This window comes from Aotus nancymaae, unplaced genomic scaffold (assembly GCF_030222135.1).
Source record: "Aotus nancymaae isolate 86718 unplaced genomic scaffold, 86718_ANA_hifiasm-v0.15.2.pri h1tg000029l, whole genome shotgun sequence".
In the NCBI taxonomy this organism is placed as follows: Eukaryota; Metazoa; Chordata; class Mammalia; order Primates; family Aotidae; genus Aotus; species Aotus nancymaae.
The window spans coordinates 52294428-52310288 of record NW_026988442.1 but is presented as its reverse complement, the minus strand read 5'-3'; the positions used below and the strand labels follow the sequence as shown (position 1 = coordinate 52310288).

Sequence of the window (15861 nt, the reverse complement as noted above, 5' to 3'; positions counted from 1 at the left end):
AGGTAGGAATTGAGGTAACCTAATGAGAATCAGGAAGGAGGTTGCAAGGTAGGGTTTGAAGTTAGAGGAGAATAGAGATGTTGGCAGGGTCATTGTGGGGTATGAGAGAGCTGGATGACAGAACCATATAGCATTGCTGATCCATGTTGAGGGCTCAGGTTAGAGCAACCATAGATTTATTGTATCAATTTGGTTCTTTTTCTTTTTTTGTGGTGAGGGGGCAGAGTCTTGCTCTGTCACCCAGGTTGAAGTGCAGTGTTGCAATCTTGGCTCACTTCAACCTCCACCACCCATGTTCAAGAAATTCTTCTGCCTCAGCCTCCTAAGTAGCTGGGATTACAGGTGCCCACGACCACGCCCATCTAATTTTTGTATTTTTAGTAGAAATGGAGTTTCACCATGTTGGTCATGCTGGTATTGAACTCCTGACCTCAAGTGATCTGACTGCCTCAGCCTCCCAAAGTGTTGGGATTACAGGCGTGAGCCACTGTGCCCAGCCAAAATTTGCTCTATTATGTCACTCTAGCGACTGATCAGAATTATATAAAAATAAGGTTCAAGGACAATCATATCATTCCACAGGTTGGTATCCTAAAAATATCTCAAATTAACTAAGTGTTTCTGCAGCTGTCTAAGGCACACAACCTAGAATGGCCCGGAATTGCCTCTAAACAAACCCAGAGAAATTCCTGTGTGTCGTCCTTACTGCTGAAGATGTTTTATTACATCCTTCACTGCTAGTATGTTTGTGTATGTGTTTATGAATACTAACTTCAAATTCTGCTCATCTACAATAAACGTTTTTTCTGAAAAATGGTAGCATCATTTTACATTGAGATATTAAAAAAAAAACAAACTCCCACATAAGGAGGATGAGATACAGCAGTACAGACCTTTACTTTATTCCACTCACTCTTCCCTGTCCCATCCACTTGTTGACCTCATGGAAAGAGCTATCAGTGTGCTCGGGTTTCAATCTCTGACATGTCATTTTGAGTTATATGGGCTACCAGGAGCCAAAAGTAATGAGAAAGGAAGAAAACTGGCACCGAACAAATAAACATGCTCTCTGCTGGTTGTGGTAAAGGTCAGGAGAGCTGGAATCTGGCAGGCTGTCAAGTGAAGGAAGTTTCTGAGTCATAGGAGGCTGAACAGATAGATGGTCTGGGGAATGGAAAGCCCAGAGCACCACTGAACCCAGGCTTCCACTGGGAAACTGTCATTGGCTATAAGTGACAGAGGTTGGTGGCAGGGTTCTTTTCAGAACCTTAAGGAGAATGTTGTAGTTTTTTTTTTTTTTTTAAATTTAAAGTCCCTAGTGTTAGAGTCGTGTGACGCATGTGTTAACTTTATTAGTATTGGTTCATTTATTTGGTTTTAATAATGACATCTGTTGGGGATAGAAAAGGAAAGAGAAGAGATGATGTAAATAATATGACATAATGAAAATAATATGGCATCTAGTTCAGGAATTCAAGGTGTGCAGGGACTACATGCATACACACCTACATGCATACATTTAGATTCAGATAGAGAAGGCTGGTGATTTGACAGTTATAAAATAATAAAATGCTTTCATGCTGGTTGGTGAATAGCCATTGTTGCCCCAGGCTTCTCTGCACCCCACTCCCCACATTCCAGCAGCTAAGGAGTTAATATCAGCAGTGGGCCTCTAGAATTCCCAACCCCCACACTAAGGTCTCCACTGTGATTGATCAATAGCCCATACCATATTGGTGGTTAAATGTATCGATATTATCCCTGTATATAGATGTGTATTGCGTAGAATTATCTCCATATTATTAATTGCTTGAGGAAGAATTATCTGCACCAGGGTCACCTGGGGCACTTTTCAAAAATGCAGATGCTTAGGTTTTACATACTGGACCCACTGCATCTCTGGAAGATGGGCCAGGATATGCATTGAAACTATCTCCCAGGTGATTCTAGGGCATTGTCTCAAATATAGTCTGCATATTCTGGCATACAGCAAATCTGTCTGTCCTGTCTTAATGTCAAGTTCCTTAAAGGGAGCATCCTAAGTCCTAAAACTCTTGGCATTCACCACTATGCCTAGCTTAGTGCTTGTTGACTGACAGCAGAGAGGAGAAATCATTTATTCAGAAGTGTATGCTGAAAAGGTAAATTGGGTTTGATGCTGCTGCTGTTGTTGCTGCTGCTGCTGGCCGCAATGGTTAACCCTTGTGAGTGGTTTACTGTGTGTCAGACATTATGAAAAGTGCCTTGAATGCCTCATCTAATTGAATTGCACAATAATCCTAATAGTTACTGCTATTATCTACATTTTATGGCTGAAGAAACTGAGACTTAGATGGAGAGAGCTTCCCAAAATTTCATTGTTGGAAGGAAGCAAGATTCCAGTCTTGGCCTGATTATTTCAAAGGTTATACTCTTTCTTATTTACTAAACTATACTGGCTCTTGGATTAAAAAACAATTCAACAGATACTTTATAAATCAGATTCTTTGGAGTTAATCTCGTCAATTTTCCTTTGCTTCAAATTTATTTGTTGCATTTTATATATGCAGAGGAGAGACGGGCATGGGAGATGAAAAGACTGTAAAAGCTGTACTTTCTGACTCACAGAAACCAAGGGGAAGGAAATGGCATATAGAAAGTAGGAGGTATACAGAAATATTCCCTAATACTTGGGAACAATTGGAAACCTTTTAGCTAAATAAAAATAAAATAATAAAGCACTAACTGAAAAAAAGTTGGAAAACTGCCGCTGTCACTGAACCTTGAAAATCAAGTTAAGAAAAAACAGATGAGATTATAGCCAGGAGGTAAGTAGTAAGGAAAGCAAGTCAGGAATCCACTGTCAAGAAATAATGAGGGCAGTTGCAATTTTAGAAAGATCATCGAGGGGCCAGCTGATGCCTGGACTTGAGAATGGGCAAGACAAACAGCCTGGATGTGGAGAAATTAAGGCAGCTCATGAGAGGTAGTGGATTGAAAGGCTAACTGGTCTTTATATGCAATCGGGTTTGTTTTGAAGTATCCAGCCAGGAAACTGGGATCAATGAGATTGCAGAGTATTATAATTTGGTTAAAACATCATTATGCACTGAGCTTAATGAAGAATGTCTAATTAACATCTCTTCAACGTATGGAAAAACTAATACAGATTAGAATCACCTTTCCAAGGCAAAAACAAACCCCAAATCACAATCTATATTAATAGCATCAGGGTGCTTATTCAGACTTCAATATATCAATCCCAGTGCTTTTGTTTAGATACAGATAACTTTCTAATCATCTTTGATTTATTCATGACATATATAGAAGACAAAATTTATTCTTACTGGGATCAGGGCAAAATCCCCACTTTTCATCTCGTTCATAACGGCTTGTCGTGGCACACCAGAGTAAGTCATCTTCTCGACCTTCACGGGTACATTCATGATGCCACTGGTGGTTATACTGGAAGGGAAACATACACGGCATCCCGTGGGTGTTCCCTTTGATTGTATGCAAATCTAGGAGAAAGAAATGTACAAAGTCAGATAAGTAGGATGTCAGCTTTATCTCTGGAAACTGTTATATATCTAAAGCATTTTTTTATGGACTGAAACCCTCGTAGGAGCAGATACTCGCTACAGCAGAGTGAGCCCTCAGGTCCTCACTGTCTCCTGTCAGTAGAAGTGTTAGACCCAGTGCTGGGCTCAGAAGAAGTGCTGATACATGGTTTGCTTACACATTTATCTACTTGTTTACTTGTTCACTTACTATAGTGAGCTGCCACAGTAACATTCATATTTGTGGATGGATGAGAAGAAAACTTTAATAGAGATTTACCTTCATAGTACCTTCCAGTCCCCAAATACATCAGCCATTTGTATCTAAATCTATGTATCTAAATCTATGTGTCTATGTATCTATGTATCTAAAGCTCAATAGATACATAGGCATTTATTAATTTATTCATTCAATAAATATTTATTGAGCATTTAATGTACTCAGTACTGGGGATGCAACAGTGAACAAATCAGCAAGAGTTCCTTCAAGTGGAACTTCTATTCTAGCAAGGAGAGAGATATACAAATAAACATACAGTATCATTGCAGGTAGTGATAAGTGCCATGATGAAAAGTAAATAGGATGAGAAGACAGAGTGGGGTGTGTGTGTATGTGTGTGTGTCAGAGGGAGAGAGAGAAAGAAAGGAAGAAAGAGAGGAAGAGAGAGAGAAAGGAAGAGAGAGAGAGGGAGAGATGGGTGGAGGGGCACAGGGCACTACTTTGGACAGGATGGACAGCAAAATGCCTCTCTGAATAAGAACTGAGTGACCTGAGAGTGCAGGTCTTTAGAAAAGAGTTGATCTAGTAGAAGAAACAGCAAGTATAAAGAGCTTGAGACAAGAAAAGGTGTGGGGTGAATGAAGAAGAGGAAGGAGGCCCTCTGGGAAGGGAAATCACGGACATACCGGAGTGTCAGTGCACATAGGGCTGTCTTCCTGCCATACTGTGGGCTTTGCCCTCTACCCTGAGGGTGGGGGCAAGTCTTGTGCAGGTTTTGAATGGGAAAGTGACAGGATCAGATGTCCATTTTAGAAGAATCACTGGGGGTGCAAAGGGGCAAACAGCCTACACGGGGAGAGGGTGAAGTGAGACGGCTGGCTGGGTGGCTTCTACAGTGGTCTAGAGTGAGATGACCCTGCAGATGTGGCCTGCTGGCTGCTTTCTCAGGATATTGCAATACTTGGGCATTCCTGGCCTTAATCAGGAATCAACAAAAGCTTTTCATGACTCAGCTGTGGCTGTCAATGGTAGGTCCTGGGGCAAAAGGACCAGCTGTGGAGAGCCCCACAATTGGCAGGGGCTGAACTGACATGTCACCAGGCACCAGCCTTAGCGGTCAGGGCTCTTTAGGAACTGTAGGTATTTCAGGATATATTCTTTTCTTTCAATCTCCTTCTTTCTACTCAGAAGCCGATGTTCCCTAGACTCTTTACCTGCATGCACCATGAGTATGGGTATGTGGCTAAAAAGTTAACATAAAGCAAAATATCCAGTTCCTCTTCAGAACTGTAGATTATTCAGAGTGCTCACCTTATGTTAGTCAGTCCTGAAAATGCCGGGCCCTTGGCTCTGTCTCTTTTTAATCATTTCTTCTTTAGGAGTTCCTTGCTCTGCTTCCCAGGACTGCACAGAATTCTTAGGAGGATATGCTCTTGTGAAAGCATAATTCTACAGAGCACCACGAGGGGAAGGACTCCACCTGTCCTATAGGCCTTTGTAAATCAGGTGCCTAGCCCAGTGCCTGATGAATGTGTGATGGATTTGTCAGCAGTGCTAGATAAAAATGTGGGATGGATGGATGGATGGATGAATGGATGTGTGCGTGGATGGATGGATGGATAGATGGATAGAGTGAGCTACCAAACAAACCCTGAGGGACAGGTTTGAGATTTTAGAATTTAACCATGTAACTTTATTTATTTATTTTTTCTGTTTAGAAATGACAAAAATAACCATAGAAAATGAAATTCCTTTCTAAACCATGCTTTCTCACCAACCATGCTTGGCATCTGCCAAATAATCCCTGACAACAGTCTGTCATTTATCTTCAGGTGAATTGCAACATGACTACCACATGAATGGCAGCCAGCGTGAGGAGGCATTGGAGGTGCCTTGGACACATATCTCCATAGGTGGGGATGGGTTTTTACAATAAGAGAAATGGTGGCAGGGGAGGAGCGGTTATTATATTTGTTATGACAAAAGTCCTCACTTCAAAGATCTTTTCCTTCCACCTTCCTTTTCTCTCTCCCTCTTGCCTGATTGTTCTTTCTCCTCCTTTCCATTGCTTCCCAGAGTCAGTTAAAAGTTTTTCCTCCCAATACCTTTAAACTCTGAGAAGTTCTGCTTCTTTAGCAGAATTTAGTATGTCCATTCTGAGACTCGCATAACCCTTTCACCATAAGCAAGGAAATAACTAAAATGTATTTAGCAGAAGTCCCGTGAGGGTCCAGGCCTTGTGTACTTCTTTCACATAATGCTTTGCAAATCTTTATTTATAGGCAAATTTAAAAAAATATATCATTCCCTGAGTACTTATTTAAATTATTTTTACCTTTGTGTAGATATTCGCAAATGTCTCCACCACCTGACACATAAGAAATCCACTTATGAAAATACTTCCGTGAGGCCACCACAGTGTTATTGCGCGTCACCTGGACGGAGTACTGCAGCGGGCCCATGATCATCTTCCTGTTACAGCGCCACCGCAAGGAAACAAGGGTGGAGTCACATTCATATAAGCTCAAAGGCTGCTCTGGGGCGGAGAAATTCAGGCCCAGGCAACCGCTGCCTCCTATGTTAAAGAGGCCGTGGTTTGAAACCCATTTCCACAGCATGTACTTGTTTGCTTGCTTGCAGTTCTCCAGGGTCAGTACCGATTTCCCTGCTTGGATGCATTTCTCGAGACTCTCGCTTTGGATAACAAATATCCCTTTATCTGAAACAAAAATCAAAGACATGGCAGGAAATTTTCCCATAGAATTAACTAGCGTCCTAAGGATCTCAGTGTGCATATCTAAGTGTGAGATGCCACAGTTGCCAGCCATTTCCCACAGGTCTGGAGTTGCTGGGCAGGTCCACCTGAAGGGCTCTATTTTTATAAAACAGAGGAGTTTCTTGGGAAGCATGAAAGGGCTTACTGGAGTTAATGGCAGAGCTCTGATCTAAGACCTCATTGGCCATATAGGAACAAGGGTTACCTGTCAATCTACTCAAGTCTGTTACTGACAGAGAAGGTGCGCTTGTACAATTGGTTAGAGAGGGGGATTGGTAATAATACTCAGGGCTCCTGGGGAGGGACACAGGGTGCCAATGGATATGACAACACTGGCTTTCTCAGACAAGTGCTTGAACATTAGGAACACAGCTGCTAAATCAAGAGCCACTGAATGAAAATCTCTACCATCAAGTTCCTGTAGAAAATCAAAAGGCTATCAGTGAAATGCTGCTTTGTGATTTGATACAGGATTCAATGCTGGTCAGAAAACAATGTTTCTCAGGAGTACAAGGGTGGAGTGGGGGACCTCTTGAAAGACTCTTAGTAGGAGACGGCTTGCTGGGTGGGGCTGGCAGAAGCAGGCAGATGCCCAGGGCACTAGCTATGGCACAACACCTTGAAACATGAGAGGCGACGGAGCACCATTAACAGTAGCAGAAACCAGAGGCCACGTGGATGGGCAGAGATAGCATTTTGTGACATGCCCCTGAGCTCTCCTCCCTGAAGCAGGAAGAAGGAATTTGGGTGAGTTTCCTGTGGAAAAGCTGGTGGGACCCAGCTGGGGAATACATGTTAGCTGCCAACTTGCTACCTGACTTTACCCAATCTGCTACCTGACTTTATCCAAGTTGCTGGCTTGGGAGGCACCTAGTACTCAGCAGTTATGAATGTGTTTTCTCAGAGGCTTTTTGAAGATGGCAACTGAGTCTCATTTCTTTAATCTAAGCATGGATGTGCTGGGCACATGGTGGAAATTCAGTCAGTGCTTGCTGTTGAAACATACTCGCTGTTTTGGCCTCTGGCTGCTGAGGTCACCTCGGTTCATGTCCGGTCAGGCCCAGGTACTCTTTGGTCCTCCATGAGCTAGGCTCCCCTCTTCTATTTTACTTCCTGTCTATTCTTCAGAACTCTGAAGGGACATGATAGGGTTCCCTCGAATGTCTGGGGTTTAGGGCAGGTCGTATCATAGAAGGCAGAATGGGAATGGGCAGAGGCCTTGTAGAGGTTTGGGACAGGGCAGGACGGGACTCCTCATGGATCCATGATGGGACAATGCTTCATTCTGGTAAACGTTTTTGGTTTCTCCAAAGTTAGCTTGAAGAAAACTGATTTACAGTAACCAAAATCACTTAAGATACTGTTACAAAAAGATTGTCCATGTGTTAGTAAACTCTATACCTCATTTAAAAATTGGTGACCTTACTTATAGCCACAGATTTGAGGAGTTGAATTAGTTATCAGAGAATTGCTTTGATCACTGTACATCAGAGCAAAGGAGAGGGGGTGAGGTGAGGAAAATAAATGGTTTTAGGGAGATTTCATTTAGATCAGGAAATTTGTTTTCCTAATGAAGACCTTGTCTGCATGGTTATTAGTAATAGTCATTCAAAGTCAAATCCACCTCTCATCAATGCAATATGGAGTCTGATAATTAACTTTCTGTCCAACTTTCCTTCTCACTTTTTCAATCCTGGGTTGAATGTTCACCTTAATTTCTGTTGTAACCTACTAATTACTTTCTAGCTAACCTAGAGTTCCATTAATTTTTCATTAAAGGATTATTTTACTATAATGGGTTTGTAGTTCAGCTTCTACCTAATATATATGTTCAAATACACTGTAAGCTCTGCAACTTACTGACTGTGCCTCAGTTTATACACCTCAGATATGTGTGTAGATGACCTAGCTAGTGGTTGAGAGCTCTAGAGTCACATAGAGCCATCACAGACCCGCTGTGTAACTTCGGGCAGATTGCTCCATCTCTGTGAGCCTCATCTTTCCTCTTTAAACTGGGAATATGTATGGTACTGACCTCTTACAGATGTTAAAAATACTCCATTGAATAACCCATGCAAAGCACACCACAGACCACCATGAAAAGCCTCAGGAAATGGGAGCTGTCATTATTACTTTATCCCTCTGACTTTCTGATTCTTGGTCTATAGATCCAGCTGTAAATCTGGCTGAACCTACAGAGTGCTAATCTCAGTATCCCTCAAAGGCTTCTCCTCTTACACTGTTGGCACAAAAGCTTATTTCTACTTCAGTTTCTGCAGCACACAGTAGGTGCAGACATTTTAGTTTTAAACAATCCTGAGACACCACGCTATCACCTTTTATGGAGGAAAAATACTCTCCAAACAACCAGATAACAAAATATTTGCCTCCTTTGTTCAAATACATGTGCAGTTATGAATTAAGAGCCTTCATCTGTTGATTTTATGCATTACTCACCTGTAAAGTCTACACTGTAGGTTTTTAATAGGAAAGAGAAAAATACATGGTGTTGACAAGCAATGTGTAGATCGGGGGATGGGTGGTCTGTGAATCAGTGGACATGAAAATTACACAGCTAATATTTGGGGTGAATAAATATTGTGTGGGGTGGGGGGATTTGAAACCGGGTCTTGCTCTGTCACGCAGGCTGGAGCGCAGTGACACTATCATGGCTCACTGAGGCCTCAACTTCCCAGGCTCAATTGATCCTCTCACTTCAGCCTCCTGAGCAGTTGGGATTACAAATGTGTACCGCCATGTGTGGCCAATTTTTTTTTTGATAGAGACAGGATCTCAATATATTTCCCAGGATGGTCTCAAACTCCTGAGCTCAAGCAGTCCTCCCACTTTGGTCTCCCAAAGTGCTGGGACTACAGGTGAGAGCCGCCATGCCTGATCAATAATGCTTTTAAACTTCCAAATTAATCAGTATTAAGAGAAAAAGAGAGGCAGAAATTGGAACTTCTGTAGTCACACCAGCAATCACAAAAGTACCTTTCCAAAGCAGAACATATTAGACACATCTAATCCACTGCTGTCTAATTTTGGGGTGCTACTTACATTTCCATGCCAGCTGCCTTTAGGAAATAGCTTTAGAAAAGTTCTTCAGAATGTGCCATAGGCAAGTAACTCTGGTTCACCAATAATAATCAACATGTTACCTCCAAATATACTAAGTTAAAAAATGACTTGAGCCCATTTTTCCATTAAGTTAAAATAGAATATGATCCTAGCACTGTTAATCTCCATAAATTCACTGAAGAGAAAACGATTACTTTCAAATAGACTGTGAGGAGACTTAATATAGGTATCAATATTCTGATTGTTATTATATACACATAATGTCTGTAACAAAACTATAATGTGAAATTAAGCCACCAATTCTTAGTGTGTGTAGTGGCTGGATTTTTTAAAAGATGGAAATCAAATGTGGGAGGAATCAAGATTGATTATACATGTCAAGGACATCAGTTCTGCTTGAACACTGATTAAGTGATTAATGGAGTACTGCCAGAATTACTAAATCTCATTTCAGGAAAATGTTATTATACTTCCCTTCATAATTATAAGTTTAGGAGGAAAAATGGGATTGATTTATTAGAAGTAACTTATAAGCTAATTTCTATCCTTTTCTTTTTTTAATAAGATTCATGGAAGACAGTGGGTCTACTTTCTACTTCTGAGTTCCTTTAGGAGATCATTTCAGATCCACTCTTTGGCCCCATAAGATAACGTGTGCTCTTCTAAAGAGTGGGAGGAGAATGCTTCACTGATCAACTGTTGAACTGAAATTTAGGATATCACCTTTATGACTATATATGGAACATTGATTCATTCAACTAGCTTTGATTGGATGCCAACTACTTCACAGACACTGAGTAAGATGCTAGAGATAGAGAGACATTATTTGCCTAAATATCTGCCCTTTGAAACTGTATATATTTGTTCTGGAATCATGGGAATTTGCATAGGTAATGAAGAGAGTTCATCAGTTCCAAAGAAAACATTATAATTGCGTTTAAAATAAGCCCTTAATGGTGGGACGTGGTGGCTCACGCATGTAATCCCAGCACTTTGGGAGGCTGAGGCAGGCAAATCACTTGAGGTCTCTACTAAAATACAAAAATTAGCCAGGCGTGGTGGTGCATGTCATATTTCCAGCTACTTGGGAAGCTGAGACACAAGAATCACTTGAATCCAGAAGTGGAGACTGCAGTGAGCTAGGACTGTGCCACTGTGTTCCAGCCTGGGAGAAAGAGCGAGACAGTGTCTCAAAAGAAACAAACAACAGCAACAACAGAAACAAAATAAGCCCTTAAAAACAAGTGATACCACTTATAAGTGGGAGTTGAACAATGAGAACACATGGACACAGGGAGGGGAACGACACACACTGAGGCCTGTGGCAGGGGCAGGGAAGGAAAAGCATCAGGATAAAGAGCTAATGCATGAAGATGATGGGATGATAGGTGCAGCAACCCACCATGGCACACATTTCCCTATGCAATAAACCTGTACATCCTGCACATGTATTCCAGAACTTAAAATAAAATAAACAATTATTTAAAAAGCTTTAAAAACCAAGTGATAACAAATAAGAGAAAGAAAACAAACCAAAATTTAAGACACTGAACTGGCTCTTCAACTGATGTCACATGTGAGGTGGACAGGACCCCTCAGTGTCACCAGACTCTGAGCAGGGAGTGTGCACACACACATACTTGGCCACTTTCAAGGGAGGACGAAGCAGGGCAGCGCTAGAAGGAAGATGGGTGTGGCAGAGGAGACTCACTTCACCCATAAGCCCAGAACCATGAACTTTAGAGCTGGATGGAACTGTAAAGATTATTTAATTGAGCCATTCTTTTACTTTTTTTTCCAAATCCATTTTTGTCTTAGAAATTTTATATCTATCTACTCAATGAGGACCATATTCAGTCCAGATGTAGCTTTATTTACATGCATTCATTTATAAATTAGAAGAAAATAAACTGCTATAGATTGTTGCCAAACATTTTGAAGTAGCTGACTTGAAATTTCAGACGACAAACATCTATCAAGTGCTAATATGGCATGGTTTGGGAACCAGGTAGATAGAAGGATATACATGTCATAGTGTTTGCCTGCAAGGAAGTTACATTCTCCCGGGGAATCCCTGAAATACACAGAAAAAATTGTAACTTAATGCCAAAATATATTTTGACATAGGAGATATAAGCAAAATGGGGTGCCATGAGGTTGAAGCCTAAAGCCTGGGGCCATTATTGCAGTTTGATCTGTCTGTGTGAACAGCACAGACTGGAGGTACCTACAGGAAGTTTCTCCTGAGGCCCCTCCACTTGACCTTCTGCACCCCTCCTGATCACCTCTCCCTGCCTTTGGTGTTCCCTTTAGCTTTAGACAGCTCTTCTCTTAGGACCAGCTGAATGAAGGTTTGAAGTGTTAAGTAAGATAACATTTGTACTGTTAAGCCTTTGTAAAGTTCCTGCATTTTTAACAAAAGCCATTTGAAAGAAACAATTAAACAATAGTTTTAATGGTGCCATTTTAGACAAAGGACTTTCTGGTATTCAATAAATTACACCAGGAAGGTGTTCACCTAATCCAACTATACACATAAAGTCAGTCTTTGTGCTGCTCCATTAAGGGAACTGGAAGGAGAAGTTCCAGTGCATGGTTCACATCAAGGGCAATGCTTATGACAAGCTATTAGAAAGCCGCAGCATGCAGACTGCAACCCCATTTTAATCTCCTACCCCAGTCCTGTAGGTTTGAAATTGCTTCTACTCCATCTACCCACAGAGCTAGTGCTGGGCTCACACACTTCCTGCCCTGCTGCCTCTCTTCACTCTGTCCATCTCCTTGCTGTTCTAACAGTATTTTGGTTTCAGCAGGGATGCAGTCCAGAAGGAAACGGGGAGGGCATCTCTCCTCTGTAACCAGTCTGAAGGTGAGCAGCTTCTCTCTTGAGATATATTGATTTTTTTCCAGCTTCACAAATTTGGGTTTGTCTCTATCTGTTCCATCTAGTGAACAATGGATTCAGAGCTGATTGTGTTCCTAAGATTCCTCTGTAGCAGGAAAGGATACTGTAAGCTGCTGAATCAAGTCCTATTCATGGCCGAGTGATGCAGAAAATCTGGATTCTTAGTATGACCTTTCAAATCAGTAAGTGAGGAGCTTCCCAGGCTTGCAGCAGGCAGCATATGCATGGTTCCTCAAAGAACAGATCCACAGAACAAAGTGTAAAGTGGGCCAGCCCTTCATACCCGCTCTCTGTATGAAAATGTGCATTTTATTTCAAATTATCAGAGTTTCTGTGTGTCTCTTAATCTGAAACCATTGAGTTCCTGTCAATTGCCTTCTATTAACCAACTAAAAAGTTATCCAAGTACATTTTTTAGAAACCTCTTTGTCTTGTCTCAGAACTTCCTCCTCTTTCCCTGTCCTAGCGTTGTCCTTATGTCTAAGCCTTCTTTATTCTCCTACAGCTTCTGAACCGGGATAATCACCATCTCCACAGGGCTGTGGACCCCTCTTGCTAAATCTTTTTATGTGTTCTCTTCCCTTTTCTCTCTAATCTCCCCCAATCGCAGCTCAAGTTCCAGGAGGCACACAATACTCTTTCTCACATGTAGGAGAAATGAAACCCAGCTTAATCAGTGCCACTGGATTGCAGTTTTCTAAGGCTTCAAACTGCCTATTACCAACCCCTGTGCCAGGAGGGGTTAACCCTTTCAGACTGTCCTTGCCACTCCCTGCCCATTCCTGTTCCCTCCTCTATCCTCCTGCTCTGTCCTCATTTAGCAGTTGCTGACACTAGCAGAAAATCTCTCTTCTGTGATGCTTTGCTAGACCTCTGTATCTTACCAATGAATTTTTAAACTGAGTTGAAAACATTTTTCTTCCTTTTAGCTTTTAGTCTATTCTCCCATCATTTTGCCTTTATTTAACTGGAAAGTACCTAACAGACATTAATGGTGTAAAAAAATCATTATTCACAGGAGCTCTGTGATTATCTTATAGACTGTGTTGAAAATATACCATCTCAATCACCAGGGAGCCTCATTACAAAGTGCAAGTTAGGGCAAGACACAAAAAGACAGAACATTGTTAAGATGCCCTCACAAATGCCTGCATATTAAAGCCCAGCGGGGATGGGGGGGTAATGATTCAAAGACTGGGTTACGAAAAACAACAAAACCAGAAAACAACTCCATCATCAACCAAAAGAACTCTGGAAATGATGTGACATTACTGAAAACAAAAGTGTTTACACTGAGCTATTCATCTTAGCTGCTTTGAGAGTATGTCCATTCAAAGAAAAAACAGTTACTAAAGGCAAGGGAGAAATGTAAAAAAATAACAACTTTTAGTGGTAGGTAGAGTGTTAGTCCCTGTATCGGTTTGCTAGAGTTGCCATAACAAAATAGCACAAACTGAGTGGCTTCAATGACAGAAATGTCTTTTCTGGCAATTCTGGAGGCCAGAAGCATGAGATCAAGGTGCGGCAGGGTTGATTCCTTCTGAGGGCTGTGAGGGAAGGATGGGTTCCTGGATGTTGAGATTCACTTGGGGTGGCTGGCAAAATATTACAGAAAATATTAGGGAAAGTTATAGATTATAATCTCAACCCTTTTGGAAGGCTGTAAGGTTTTATTGGGACAGGCTGAGGGTAGCCAGTCCATTATGTTAGAGAAAAGATAGGGACAGTAAAAGGCTTTCCCAGTTTACATCTGTTTTCCCCACATCTCTTTGTCTCTACTCTGTTTACTCATGTAAACTTTGTCCTGGATGGCTCTCTCAGGGGGAGATCAAAGGGAAATTACCTGTTAACAGTGTTTACTCTGGGCTCAGAACCTAAAGCTTTTATCATTCGTAAAACCACTCTTTTAGCCATGCTAATTATCCACAAGCATGTTGACTTAGAACCTCTGTTATGAAATGTTTTACTGAATAAATGTGTGGATGTACAGGGGGTCTTGGTCGATTGGTTGCATTACATTCTCTGAAAGCAGCCGATGACCATCCCTAGCCAACTTCAATCACTGAACGAGGTATGAGAGTGCATTTATTCATCTGCCATTGAGTCAGGGTCTGCAGGTCAGACCTCTGCAGCTGGTGGTAAACGTCTCACCTGGATTCTCTCCTTGACCCCTAGATGACCAGCTTCTGTGTTCTTCACATCACCTCTCTATGCACATTTCTCTGTCCAAATTTCCCCTCCTTATGAGTACACCAGTCATAATAGACTAGGGCTACCCTAACTACCTCATTTTAACTTGTTTAACTCTGTGAACACCCTATTTCCAAGTAAGGCATCATTCTTATATGAATTTGGTGGGGGGAAATGAATCAAATCATAACAGTCCCTATCCTTCTTATTCAGGCTGTCTACATCATTTGCAAGGTCCAGGGTACAAGGAAAATGTGTGGTCTTCGTGGGACATGGGGAAGTCAAGTCAATCTCCTTTTCCCATGGGCCACAAAAGATTGCAACCTCTGAACTATAATGTGCTTGGAATATAGTACCTGGATTGAGGTTAGGTGAGAGGTTCCCACTCAGCCCTCATAGAACCCAGAGAAGTGCTACCAGTCCAATGGTGATGAATGCTGCCTTGCACTGCTCCAAATGCCACAAGGCATTCACTCCTAGGCCCCAGGCCTCTAGTCCCCCAACTTCAATGCAACCTGGTTGCCACTGTGTGCAGAAGGCAGCAGCAATTGTGGGGAGGAGGCAGCTGAGAATTCATCCCAGATAGGTAGACAGGGGACACCAGGAAGAACTGAACTTAAACTGAGACTCCAAACCTCTGGTTCAAGTTTCGTTGTCCCATTGGACATCACGCACAGCACAAAAATTCAAAGATAGAAATGATTACAAATCCCAAGACCCCAAAACACGGAGCATTAAATCCTAAGTGGAAGGAAGGCCTTTCTGAGTATAAGGCCCTGTGTAACTGCACTGGTTACATCCCCATGAAGCTCTCCTTGTTTGCAGTTGAACAGGGTTAACATTCTGGAAAAAAGACCTTGGCAAACTACAGAGCATGTCTTTTAGGGCAGAACTGCTTAAAACTAGAAGAGTATCTGACTTGGTTTTCCCATCTGCACAATGGGTTTAATAATAATGCTGGGGCTGGGTGTGTAGTTCACACCAGTAATCCCAGCACTTTGGGAGGCCGAGGCTAGAGGACAGCTTGAGACCAGGAATTTAAGACCAGTCTGGGCAATGTAGCAAGACCTCCTCTCTACAAAAAATAAATGTTATAACAAAAAGAAAAAAATCAGTAACAGTACTGGCATCACAAGATCCTGGTAAGGAT

General features: G+C 41.8%; 1 protein-coding gene across 9 annotated transcripts in view; it reads right to left on the bottom strand.

Annotated features, from left to right (window-relative positions):
- The window catches only part of PLA2R1 (phospholipase A2 receptor 1), a 141617-nt gene that overhangs the window by 117736 nt on the left and 8020 nt on the right, over positions 1-15861 (bottom strand). For all 9 annotated transcript variants that reach the window (XR_010344594.1, XM_012454839.3, XM_012454837.3 and 6 more), the window contains 2 exons: positions 6095-6478; positions 3327-3500 (listed from right to left, as the gene is read on the bottom strand). Coding sequence is in view for 8 of the 9 variants with exons in the window: in XM_012454839.3 (XP_012310262.1) it covers positions 3327-3500; positions 6095-6478 (558 nt within the window). In the remaining variant the exon portion in view is untranslated. The remainder of the gene's footprint in view (positions 1-3326; positions 3501-6094; positions 6479-15861) is intronic.